This window comes from Pseudoliparis swirei, chromosome 3 (assembly GCF_029220125.1).
Source record: "Pseudoliparis swirei isolate HS2019 ecotype Mariana Trench chromosome 3, NWPU_hadal_v1, whole genome shotgun sequence".
Lineage (NCBI taxonomy): Eukaryota > Metazoa > Chordata > Actinopteri > Perciformes > Liparidae > Pseudoliparis > Pseudoliparis swirei.
This window is the reverse complement of record NC_079390.1, coordinates 12,675,604-12,689,544: the sequence shown is the minus strand read 5'-3', so window position 1 is coordinate 12,689,544 and position 13,941 is coordinate 12,675,604. Positions and strand designations below refer to the sequence as shown.

Sequence of the window (13,941 nt, the reverse complement as noted above, 5' to 3'; positions counted from 1 at the left end):
GCAAACATTGTTTAGAGGTTAATTCAGGTAAAAGCAAACACAATGAGGTAATATCTCAAAATATCTTTGAAAAAAGGGCAGTTAGGAATAACATGTGATACCAAGTACAGTTATTTTATTTACAGTCAAACATCAAAATGGAAAAAACAACAATTCTACTCTACCAAAACAGTTTCACCAGTGCTGAGACTTTACACACGATGGGTCAACACACAGGGGAGATGAGTCCAGTGCAGTCACGCCAGTCATCCCCACAGTCAAGCACAGGATGAGGTCCAATACAATACCAACAAGTCTCTCCGGACCTTCTTTCAAATATGGCAACAGAATCACAGTCATTTTCTCAATGTCGGGACACGTCATTATGGGAACCCACATTTGGGAAATATTAGAAGATCAACTCATTTGCGAAATGCAACCCATTATTCAACGTGAGTACGCACATAGACACCCACGAGAAAAGGGAGTCTAGCTTGATGAAGTTGGCAGCGTAAATGGAGAAGTAGACATCTTGTCCTTGGAACATGACCGGACCGGTGCCAGCACTTAAAAGGAGAAGTGGATCGACGCAAAACACCAGCAACACTTTAGCTTACTTGAGGAGCAAATTATTTTTTAACCATGTTGTGCACATAATGTAAATGATGTGTCCACTCAGCACAGATAACCAAAGGCGAAGTTTAATTTGTACAGCTCTGTGGCAGCTGTGTCTGATTTGGTGTGTGTGCTGCTGAATAAAAGCATGTCTTCAGACGAAACCTCTCTGAGCCTGGCGGATCCCTTTCAGGCACTGGGTTCCACTGTAGCATGACTCCTGCCACTACCCGTGGGTTTCCCCCACCAGCACCAAGGACCAGCCAGGCTCAGAGAGGTTTCGTCTGAAGACATGCTTTTATTCAGCAGCACACACACACCAAGCAGACCGCCAAACATGCGCCTCTGCTCACCTCCCTCCTCCACTCTCAAGTGGGAGCTTTTATAAGGGTGGCCTCGGCTGCTGACTGATTGCCAATCACCAGCAGCCGAGGCCAAATCAGACACAGCTGCCACAAGCTCCCTCCTCAACCATTACATTTTTAAATCACAAGGATGCCAGGAATTAATCCGTTAGCCGCATGTCACAAATCAAGTGATTTACCTCTTTTAGATAATTAGCAAAAGATGTCTTGGGCATTGGGGAACACTAGTTGCTTTATTTCTCCTTTCTCTGCCGTTACCTCCAAGGATTAGAAGACATCATCTTTTTTTCTTCTTTTTTTTATCCTCCAGAAGATTTGCTCAACATTGCTCGAGTACAGGAGAAAGACGCAGCCTCTGAGAGGGGACAATATAATCAAATCAACACATCACACAACAGGATCCACAGTTTTTCAGCAGAAAAAGATGATAACCTGATAATCGTATTAAACACTTGTCTTGGTTATGTTAAAAGGCACAAGTTGGTCAGATCACATTTAAAATCTAGATCAATTGTTCTCCCATTAACAAAGCCCATCTCATCATGCATTTTTGACAAAGTTCCCATATCTCCTGGCCTTTTGCAACCCTTTTTTCTTTTCCTGGATTAAAGTGTTTTGTATTGTGTGTTGTAGACAGAAAACAATTGTTTCATGATTAACAAACGGGTTACGTTACAGAAACAGTTCTGGGGAAAAGGTTAACAAAAGGATGCAGTATCCCAACATAACACTTGTTTTTTTTTACAACACCGCTCTGAAACCCCGACTAATGAGTGTGATTCAGAATTCCGTTGTGGGAAGAGATGTCAGCCGCTCTGATGCTCTGTCCATTGACCTCTTCGCACTAAATGAACTGTCCTTGAAAGCTAAAACGTCGTCTTGACGCTCACTGGTTTTAACGCCTGGTCGCGAGACTGGAAGGCAGAAAAAGTCTGAGGAGCAAAAATCTTTCAACGCATCAGATTTCCCTATTTTTCAACGTGGTGTTTTGAAACCTCAAACAGCAGCTCTGGTAAACACAAAGTGTCTTTCTCGCTGTGTCGTGTGAAAAACCTCTTCTTGGAACATTTGATTGGACGAGTCCCACCGGCACATAATCTCACACTTCCAATCTCTTTATACAGCCGCCCCTCTCGTCAGTTTTGGAATGTTACACATGTGGACTTTGTTTCCCACGAAAGAAAGGAAGGAGAGAAGAAAGTACAAAAAAAAAACATTTATTTGTAGTCATTTCCTTAAATCCAAAAAAAAAAAATCTTCTGTGTGCATCGTTTCCATAACTGACCTGAAGTCAAAATTATAACCAGGGAGCAAAATGGTAACACAAAACATTTCATCTCAATGAAGTGAATCTGGAATAGCCACGTAACAGATGCAGGAAGACAGCGTCCCAAACAGCATCACCTTTTGAACACGAGATGCAGGTGGTCTCTCCGTGACATCAAGCCTGGGTTGGTCAGAAGGGGGGGGGAAAGGATGTTGTTGTATCAATGCACTATAACAGCGTGGGCAGAGGGGTGGGGGACAGCTGCTCCTTCGGCGCATATTTGGCAAAAAAGGGCAAGAAGACGGTGAGCATCACTCCAACGATAGCCAGCATGTAGCCCCATCCGATCCGGCACTCGCCGGCGTAGTAGATGTCCGAGGCCCCGCAGAAGGATCGCACCAGCGAGGAGTTGAGGCCGAAGGGGTAGACCAGCAGTCCAGCAGCCATGATGAACACTGCAGAGGAGACGCAGCGGGTTAGACAGATGGACGGCGTCACGCAATGATTCAGACTCAGCCCCAAAACACAAGCAGGAAAAGAGAATTTCTTTAATCATCCAGCATAGTTATTCATTCGTATAATCGTGCTGTGTTTCGTTGATATAACACACATGTTGCCCGCTGAAAGCCACTTGGTGGCAGCGGAGGTTTAAAAAAAAAAAAGCTTAAACTTTGGTGAGTAAATTAATACTTCATCAGTGATTACATCTAAATAAATAAATCATGACGTCGATAGTTTTAAGGGTCCAACGGTGGCCCAACAGTACTTTGGCAACAAGCGCTGATGACCAGAAACCGACTTGAGACTTCAAATGCAAAATGAAATCCATTTTCACTCCGAGGCAGCTTCAAACAAAGCTCCCCCAGCACTTCTGCCACATTCTTCTTCCTCAGACGCCTCCTCAGCCAGATAGCGGCTCACTTTTACAAATTGAGTCCAGTGTTCCAGGCCACGCTGCCAGGCAGTTATTGACCGCGCCGCTGGCTATACCATTGATGCTTGGGAGCGGCGGGGTCCCTGGAAAAAGCTTGAACTTGTGAAAGAGAGCGGCTCTCCAGAAAACACAACAAACATATCTGTTATTACGCTCTCTTGATTTCAGGAGATGTCATTTTTTTTCTTTTTTTCGAGGGGCGACGGGAAACAATGCTCATGTGAGCGCTGCTCTGCGATGACTGTACGAGTGTCAAATCGATGGTTGGGGTTGTGCTTGGAACGCAGGGCGAGGAGGCAGGCAGCCCCTCTCTGATGTTCTAGTTGCACACTGGGGGCTTCGGGATTGACTGTGAGGAGGAGACAAGGGCTGAGAGGGAGGAATCACAAAGCGAGGAGAGGTATCTCTCGAGTGCTGTTTGTGAAGCCTGGCATCTCTGTGGAGTTCATTGAGGATCCGCCTCTCCGCCCCAACCAGTCCAGAGCGGCCCCCATGTTTGATCTGCTGGGGCCCAGCGGCTCAGGGCTCACTGCCTCATGGCGCTTTAATGACCTTCTTTCTCAGACTATCGTTGGCTTTTGTGGCAGCAACACAAAGGCCGTTCGCTGGCGAAACAAAGGCCTCTTCGGTGACAAAAAGAAAACTTGGAAACAAAACTTGGACGGATGAGCAAGGAAAAACTCGGCATAAGCCCCAAATAATCCATACAAGATACAGGCAGTGTCAGGAAAGCAGGACGGGGACGGGATTTTATCAATTAGACCAGGAACATGCAGGGCGGGAGTCTGCATCAAATAAACTGCAGCTCGGCCGACTGGATCCCCACGAGCCTTTTAATGAGAGGAGAACCGTCGAAAACCCTAAACTAATCGACCTCATATCAGAGGCTAACACAAAAATGGATCAATTCCACACTTCAGATCTGAAAGGGATGAAAGCAAAGTGCATCTACACCTTTAAAATGGTAACGCACATCAAAGTGTGTTTACGGGTCTTGATGGGGTACTGCTGATGTATGAAGACCTGTGTGGATCCAGAGGGAGCCGTGTGAAGTCTGACAAAGTGCCTTATGTGATGTCACTTGAGTCAAAACCGCATGGGGCTGAAGACTTTCAGCTTGAAAATTGGAAAAAGTTACAGGACGTGGAGGTGGAAACAAAGTTACAGACATGTGTACCTCGAGGCTACTGGTATAACACCTGAATCCACGGACCCAACTGTTGGCAATCAACGTTTTGAAAAGAGAACAGAATAACAAAGATACTCTGTTTCTTTCCCCCTCCTTTTTGTGGCAATGCCAAAGCACTTTGAATGTAGTTCAAACCAACGGTGTCTATGTCTCGTGACGAACCCTCAATTAAGGTGAGGAGAAAGCGTGAAACAGAATCCCCCCCGACAGGGTGGGCGAACGTATTTTCAACCATGGAGCAAGAAGCTGTTCCTCTGAAGAACGGGCAGTGTGATGAAAGAGGCTGACATGACACGGAGATGGCACGCAGGAAGACGAAAGGAGTTCATTACCTGTGCAGCCGGGAAACTCTCACCCTGAACGAGGCCAAACGAATTGACAGCACTGAGGTAAGATAAGAACGAGGTCACGACAATACCGTGTTGTTCTTATGAAAAGCTACTGGACTTCTTTTTTATATACACTACCGTTCAAAAGTTTGGGGTCATCCAGACAATTTCGTGTCTTCCATGAAAACTCACTTTTATTTGTCAAATGAATTGAAAATTGAATAAAAAATGTAGTCAAGACATTGACAAGGTTAGAAATAATGATTAATATTTGAAGTATTAATTTTGTTCTTCAAACTTCAAGCTCAAAGGAAGGCCAGTTGTATAGCTTATATCACCAGCATAACTGTTTTCAGCTGTGCTAACATAATTGCACAAGGGTTTTCGAATCAGATATTAGTCTTCTAAGGCGATTAGCAAACACAATGTACCATGAGAACACTGGAGTGATCGTTGATGGAAATGGGCCTCTATACACCTATTGTAACACCCGGTTCGGTTTCTCCTGTGTTCCGTGTCTCCTATGTCTCCTCTGTGTCTTCTCTGTCTTAATTGTTTAATTCCCTGCACCTGCCCTCAGCCACTCTTGTCTCGTTACTGTCTGATGTCGTACACCTGTTTCCCCCCCTATATATTGTGTCAGTCTTTCCCTTGTCTGCTGTCGGATTGTCGTCTATGGTTCCGTGTCCTTTTCCTGTCGTCCTGTCCGTGTTCCTGATCCTGCCTGCCTGCCTGCCTGCCCTGACCGACGATCCTCTGCCTGCCCCTTTTGGACCTTGTTTATTTTGCAACTGTTTTGCCTCATTAAAGAGTGCTTTTTGTTATTTATATTTCGTCCAGCCTGTCTCTCTGCGCCTGAGCCTCACCCCGTTACACTCTCCATGACACCTATGGAGATATTTCATTAGAAACCAGACGTTTCCACCTAGAATAGTCATTTACCACATTAACAATGTATAGTGTGTAGTTTTAATTAATGTAATTTATATTGAAAAAACAGTGCTTTTCTTTGAAAAATAAAGACATTTCTAAGTGACCCCAAACTTTTTGAACGGTAGTGTATATTGACCTCCAAACAGAGATGGCACTGGCCCAATAGGAAATGGGGTGGGGGGTTATTTCATTTAGCTGAAGGTAAGGTAGAGCAGAGGAGCCCATTTTATTATTTTTATTAACATGTCTTCTGTCTATTGTAAAACATATACAAAATATAACGAAATAATATATTTTAAAAATGGTCACATTGCAAATGTGGCTTTTGTTTTGATATTGAAAACAAATATACAAAAAAACAGTCCATTCCCCTCCACAGGTATTAAAGAGCTGTCCACACTGGCCACCAGGCAGTAAAAGGCTACAAGTGCCTCCATCAATTACCCCCTAATAGACCCAGGCAGCGGACAGTTTACTAACCTTCCAACCCCCAATTAACGCTCTGCATTTGTAAGAGATCGGGACATGGAGGAAAGTCCTGACCTCTCTCCACAGAGAGGAATAAAAATGTCAGCCCTGATCCGCTGAGTCCACCGGGCTATCGTAAAGTCTCAGAGATGAAGAGACCGGGAATAATGGAGGGACATCCAGTTAGCTGCATGGCACTAATGTGCCCCAGTTTCACTGCAAACTCTACACACAGGGCCAAAGAAGAGAGTACGGGTAAAGAAATTCAGTTTTTCTTTTTCATTTGTCCTACTTAATTTGTTTAACTCGCAGAGTTGTTCAAATTTAAAGTCTGTTCAATACTGACAACTTGTTTGAATGCACACTTCAGACTGAGGGAGTTACAAAGAAATAAAGTATCCGTGAAGGCGAAAGAGCCAGAAGCACCGAGAGCTCCTGATTCCGATGCTCATTGTCGGCTTCGGCCCGTTTTCACAGGCAGCTGAGAGGCCGCATAGGCGTGTGTGTGTGTGTGTGTGTGTGACTGCATTTGTGCGTTTGTGTGTGTGTGTGCGCATGGCCTGGGTGTTAGATGAGTCGCAAAACCGAATCAAAACACTGTACCACCATACAAAGACTCTTGTCCCGCTCTTTCTCAGCGGTGTCGCGAGAAAGTAGAAAGCTGCTCCCGGAGACCGTGAAACAGAAAATGAGAGAAAGAGATTGAATGGGTCTGTGGGGCGGGAAGGTGTGCGAAAACCCGGCGTCAAAGCGTGACAACGAAGCACTTTCATCAAGGACGTGTCGCACACTGGCTCGGGTTATTCCACGAGCCGAGAGACGCACCAATCACGGGATCGCTCATGTGTCGTATTGCAGCGGGTTCACTTGTGGAGTCGTCTGGAATCTAGACTCTTGAGTCAGAAATCCAATCTGCTGTCGTCCAAGATATTCATGCACCTTGTATCTAATATGGAATTTCATTCTTTCCAGGATATTACTCCTTCCATCCTGTGAGCTTCACGGGCCCTTTCATTACAATTTCCAGACCTCCTGCCTTGGATCAAACTCTATTGTGCTGCATGTCATCACCCTGTTAGAGAAGAAGGGATGAGTTCCACTCCGGAGGAATCGTCTTCTGGGGATGCAGCGTGTCTTTCACCTCGTGTTGGGATTCCTCGTTTGTTGAGAACAAACGTTATTTCAATGCACAATGGCTTTGAAGGTCTCGAAATTGAAGTGAAAAATGTATCACTGTATTTCCATCAGAAGAGAGACTCACATATGCATAACATTTGAATAGTGCAAAGTCTTTGGCGATCGGACTCCATCCTAAAAAAGGATAATCAAGGGGCAGTGATGCTGATGTCTGAAAAGTCAGAATCCCACTAGAGTCCAGTCATTGGTGGTGGTGGTGGTGGTGAAGGGAGTTGCTGCAATCCGATGATGAATGAGGAGCGTGTCTGATGCTGATTGGACGTGGCTGGGGTGGAGGAGGGTCGCAATATGTTTTGGTCAGTTGTCATCTGAAATGACAACTGACAGAAGCAGAGAGGAGGACCTATTTGAAAAGTTCGACACCAACGATGTGATTGGTATCATCTATTATACTGTAAATGGGCGGATGATTTACTTTTTTTATAGACTCATTATTGGGACCTTGAATTTATGTGTACAATGTTTACCGCAGTAATAAATCAAACGAGGACTCGAAACATTGTCTCACTGACTCACCGACTTCTCTTCAATCTGACTTCTTTTAGCAACCAGAGGAGTCTCCCACTTCTGGGGTCAGATCAGTCTCAATAATTTCAAATGCACACAGAACGATTCACAAATACATTCCAATGCACAAATAAATAAATTACGATTTGTTTGTTTGTCGATCGCACTGCATTTGTTTGTGAATCGATACACATTTGTGTACGGGTTTTTGAGACTCTCCTGCCGTGGCTCGATTCGCAAATGCAAATTTGTCAACATAGAACTATCTGGAGCCAATCCGATGTCGCCCTCATTTTCAACCAATCACATGAGTGTCATTAGCTTCATTCGCACCTTAAAAGGGCGTGGCTTATCTCCGTGGAAATTGTTATTATTTCCGCCATCCACCATGGAAAGCCCCCACTATTTCTGCGTTATTCTTGTTGTTGACATCCCACAAACTTCGGAACATCTAACTTCTTCGTGTTCAGGTTCGTAACATCACCCGTAGGCTCACACAGCTCGGTGACTTTCACCGACTACGTCTGAATGACTGCCAATTCCAGAGTAACAGCAGCCAGTTAGATCCACCAACGGCACGACGCCAGTGATGAGCGTCTCAACTCTGATTGGCTTTCACCACTCAGCATCGGGCACATTTTTTGCCAACGTTTAAATATTTCAACTTGCGTGGATTTTTTGACAAGATTCAAAGCGAAGTTTTAATGACTTACAACAACTGTGAATGTGTATTTCGGTATTGCCACTATGCTAGTTGCGCGGTCCGCAGGACGATTAGCTTCTGCAACTCAAATTCTAATGGGGATTTTTTAATAAACAAATGTGCTGAAGCAGAGGCCACTGTCCACACGAGATTTACAGCTGAGCAGTAGCTTAGTTCACCAACAGTCGACTAACTAACTGCCTTTGTGTGCTCCTCTACAGGGGACGGACACTTTAAAGGGTTTTATAATGACAAGTCAGCAGGAGGAAGACACGCACATTGAAAAATAAGACAGGACCGGTTCATAAATATGTCGGAGCAGTGCAGCCAGCAAGAAGTAGAATATATCAGAGGAGACTAGTGCGCTGCCTATCTTGTCCAACCTACAAGCCAAGCAGGCAGGCAGGCAGACAGACAGACAGACAGACAGGCAGGCAGACAGACCAACAGGCAGACAGTCAGGCAGATGTGAAAATACAACAACAAGAACCATAGTGGACCTTTGGGCGTCGCCAGCACCCACTGCTCACTCTCACTCCTGAAAGACACGTCTCATCATGCTGTCCAGATGGGGACATTACCTGTTATCCACTTCAAAAGGCACGTGGATGAGCACACGCATTAGGCCGTGGCCGGACACAGACTTGTTTGATGTCACATTAGCTTTCACGGCAAAGACATCCATCCGCCCACGAGCCAGTGGGAGGAGAGAAGAAAAAGAAAAAGATCATGTCTTTTTCTTCTCTGCCTGCCGAGGATGTCGCCTGCCCACTTCCAGGTGGAGGTGTGGGCGAACGCGACACAACAACAAAACTCAAATTTGCCAACACAGTTTGCTCGTTTGTCTGTGTTTGCCACTGATGACACGCGCTGACAGGAAACATGTGCCCGGAAAGGGCTGAGAGATGGCGCTTGATTATGGAAGCAGGCCCGATGGCTGTACATCAGAAGCTGCTGTTCGTCTACATCGTCTTCCTCCGCCACGTTCTTCATCATCTGCTCTCCCATTGTCGTGTTCCATAAGGGAGCCTTTTGCCATGAATAGAACAGGTGCCTATGTAGACACTAATAGCCCAGTTGCTGATGTAAATGAGGAGCTGATTTACGGCAACAGCCTGCGGTGTTGCTGTTATATTGTACATAGCAGGCACACGTTTTGTAAACGGTGCAGGAACAGAGTGGTCCCAAAATCACTTGGGGGGTCAACAGCAGTTTCACAAGTAAATCCAAACGGTTGAGGTTTTAACTGCGTAATTTAATCGCTGTGTGTTCAAGGTGTGAACAGCGTATGTGAGTGTGTTTGTGTGTGTCCAGGAATGAAAGCATAACAAGAAGGGCAGCGGATAACAGTGGTGTGTCTCTAAGAAATTGCCTTTTCACCGGCCGCACGAAAGGAGTATTTTCATCACCCCCCCCCCCCTCTCTCTCTCCAGGCGATTGGAAGATGGGGATGGATAATTTCTCTCTCACACAGCGAGGGAGTGCACACTTATTTTTTCTTCCTCCCCTCGACCTCCAGTCTACCAGCAGGGAGGAGGAAGCGGAGAGACAACAAAAACATGGATGTGCCGTCCCTTTAAGGAGGAACCACGGCAGAGGAACGCGTGAGGAGGAGGCCACACTGGACGGAGTGCTCTATACAAAGAATCAATAGTCTTCAAAAGAAAGACCCCCCCCTCCTTCCCCATGAATGAGTCTCCGGCACAAACGTACTGTATCTAAATGTGCATTAGGTTTGCTCCATTGCTCCATTGCGCCATTCCCTCCGACCCCTCCGCATGCTCAAGGTGAGGAATCATAGCGCTGAAAGTTTTCGGAGTTGAATCTCAAGGTAGTCAGCTGGTAGCTGGAGAAGCGTGGGCACAACCAGCGGGGACTCCATCCTAATGTGATGAGCTGTGCTCTACACAGCCATGTTGATAATTAAGCTCAGTGCGCCTCTGGGAAATTATGCTAATGACGCTCCTCCGTCTACGTACATTTGTCGGAACATTAGGCTGAAGGTGATCGTGTACACACCGTACGACTGAAACACAACTTCCCTCAGGAGTGTTTCTGAAGGCGATTACGGAGGCGAGGGGGAAAAGGGACAATGGAGGGAGGGGCAGAGAGAGAGACAGAGTGGAGAGAGAAAGAGGTACATTTTCCAGGATTCAAGGACGTGCCTTGGACGGGATATTTCCAACAGTACAACAAGTGAAAAGAAAAGTGTCAATAAACACTTAAGCAGTCAAAATTGACAGAGTTTCAGCAGGTGTGTAAATGGGTGGATTTGACGGCTTTGAATGAACAAAAGCTGGAGGTAATTCATTTGATAGGTCCAGCTTGCCTTTTCTGTCCCCATAAAGACGTGAGACAAAGCAGACCGCTCAGAGTGCCCTTAAAAGCCTGGTTGAAACCACGGGGAATGACATGTAGAAGCCACTTTTTAAAGAGAGGATCAAACCGTTTTCTGCGGAAATGGCCCACGGCTGTCAAACGGAGGCAAAAGAAAAAGCTGTTGACATTGACCTTCGCAAAGAGATAAAAGAATGAAAGAGAGAGAGAGTGGAGGAAGATGAGGAAATAAAATACAGGGAGTTGGGAGAGATTAGCCGGGCAATAAAATAGCTTCTGCTATCTTCAGAGGGAGCAGGCCTGCCTGTGGTCTGGTCAATCAGCTCAGTAATATGTCTGTTTATCACGGACTCATTCAGACTGACCAACGCTCAGACAGAGGACTGCAGACGGGATTCAAGCCCCCGGTCCAGAATGGGAATGTTTTGTCTCGTCTCATAGACTCCTCTTACTCCACACGCTTTTTGCATCTTGGAGATCATATCAGAGGATTAAACACGGCTTTAATGATTCCCTGTGTGGAGCGGCGCTAACAGAGACAATGATTCAGCCCCACACTACTGAAGATAGACAATGAGCAGGTTCAGCATTTATCTCCCCCCCCCCAAAAAAAATTGTAGAACTGTTAATTTGGAAGGGAATAAGATCGCTCTGGAAACTTTCAACCCGGGGAAATTGTAAATTGTCGATTGAGGATAAGAGACGGTGAGTGAACCAAAGGAAAATAACAAGAAGAGAAAGAAAGAAATCTACGATGCCCAGCAGAGCATGCAGTTAGTCAGCTGGACACCATTCTCACAGCCTCCAAACAAAGACCACTTCAGGGTCCCTCCGCTCCCAGCGCATGCTGAGCCATCTGAACTCGTGCTTATGACTGTGAATCTCCATCCGGGGAGCACTGCAGCGATGACACATGAATCTCACACGCTGCAGCCAATCTGTCATCTTAATTACTTTCATTTCCATATCACCATCTATTTTTCTTTCCTTTCCCCCTATGTTGCAGATGAATTTTGACCTCAAACAAATTGCTTGTCCTTGACTTCCTTATCCCTTATGAGGCGCCCCGCGGCTTACATGGGGTTGTGTCGGTGCAGCCGAACCAAACATAATCTCTCCCTCCATCCATCCCTCCAACCTCGCAGATTAAATTAGTACGGGAGACAAAGTACCTCACGAGCATGGATGGGAAAATAAATATAACATAATAACACGAGAGAGAAAGTGGCGGATAGATTGAAGACATCAATCAACTGTGGGAAGTTACGCTCACTGTGACGATGTGGTGTTGTGTGTGTGAGGAAATCATTGATGAGGAAACAACGGTTGGTCTGGTGAAACCCGAAGGTCTGTCGATGTGCTGTCTGTGTGTGTGTGTGTGTGTCTGACATTACAGTTTTTTCCGTTTGCTAAACGACAGTGGACACAACTGGAGTCACATGTGCAAAACTCTAACTACAGTCTGCACAGCAGCAGTTCATGTGGACCAAACTCTAGTTTGTTTTTCATTGCTTGAACACAGTTTTCAAAACTCTAACACTTATCCCATGACTTTAACCACAACCTGCACAACACTGAGGATCGACAGCACTTTGTTCAAATGCTAACACACTGCTGTCAAAACTGTGAACCACACATTCAAAACGGAATACATTTCAGCCTTGTGCCTTTCAAACACTGCTGATTGCAATTTCAGCTGAAAGGCTAAGCAGGTGTCTTGTTTTAGACTTGTTAGTGAACACGCACACATATATATATATAGATATATATAGATATATATATCTATATATATAGATATATATTACAGTATATATAGGTAGAGCTCAGAAAGACTCATTTTGGAAATGGAACAAGGAAGATGGGTTCGTGGAGGGAGAAGGGTGGCAGGGATTTCATCACCCCTCTCTCTCTCCAGGCGATTGGAAGATGGGGATGGATAATTTCTCTCACACAGCGGGAGTGCACACTTATTTTCTTCCTCCCTCGACCTCCAGTCTACCAGCAGGGAGGAGGAAGCGGAAAACAACAAAAACATGGATGTGCCGTCCCTTTAAGGAGGAACCACGGCAGAGGAACAGCGTGAGGAGGAGGCCACACTGGACGGAGTGCTCTATACAAAGAATCAATAGTCTTCAAAAGAAAGACCCCCCCCTCCTTCCCCATGAATGAGTCTCCGGCACAAACGTACTGTATCTAAATGTGCATTAGGTTTGCTCCATTGCTCCATTGCGCCATTCCCTCCGACCCCTCCGCATGCTCAAGGTGAGGAATCATAGCGCTGAAAGTTTTCGGAGTTGAATCTCAAGGTAGTCAGCTGGTAGCTGGAGAAGCGTGGGCACAACCAGCGGGGACTCCATCCTAATGTGATGAGCTGTGCTCTACACAGCCATGTTGATAATTAAGCTCAGTGCGCCTCTGGGAAATTATGCTAATGACGCTCCTCCGTCTACGTACATTTGTCGGAACATTAGGCTGAAGGTGATCGTGTACACACCGTACGACTGAAACACAACTTCCCTCAGGAGTGTTTCTGAAGGCGATTACGGAGGCGAGGGGGAAAAGGGACAATGGAGGGAGGGGCAGAGAGAGAGACAGAGTGGAGAGAGAAAGAGGTACATTTTCCAGGATTCAAGGACGTGCCTTGGACGGGATATTTCCAACAGTACAACAAGTGAAAAGAAAAGTGTCAATAAACACTTAAGCAGTCAAAATTGACAGAGTTTCAGCAGGTGTGTAAATGGGTGGATTTGACGGCTTTGAATGAACAAAAGCTGGAGGTAATTCATTTGATAGGTCCAGCTTGCCTTTTCTGTCCCCATAAAGACGTGAGACAAAGCAGACCGCTCAGAGTGCCCTTAAAAGCCTGGTTGAAACCACGGGGAATGACATGTAGAAGCCACTTTTTAAAGAGAGGATCAAACCGTTTTCTGCGGAAATGGCCCACGGCTGTCAAACGGAGGCAAAAGAAAAACGTAACCATTGACCTTCATAGAGATAAAAGTTGAGGTTGAGGTGAAAAAAGATGAGGAAATACAATCAGGAGTTGGGAGAGATTAGCCGGGAATAAAATAGCTTCTGCTATCTTCAGAGGCAGGCCTGCCAGGGATGGTAAAGCTCC

The 13,941-nt window shown here is 45.7% G+C and overlaps 1 protein-coding gene across 1 annotated transcript in view; it reads right to left on the bottom strand.

The window, feature by feature from the left end:
• Positions 1–56: 56 nt before the first annotated feature.
• LOC130190775 (LHFPL tetraspan subfamily member 7 protein) overlaps positions 57–13,941 on the bottom strand; it is a 112,260-nt gene continuing 98,375 nt past the window's right edge. The window contains exon 3 of the mRNA XM_056410383.1: positions 57–2,681. Within this exon, the coding sequence (XP_056266358.1) occupies positions 2,455–2,681 (227 nt within the window). The 3' untranslated portion in view covers positions 57–2,454. The remainder of the gene's footprint in view (positions 2,682–13,941) is intronic.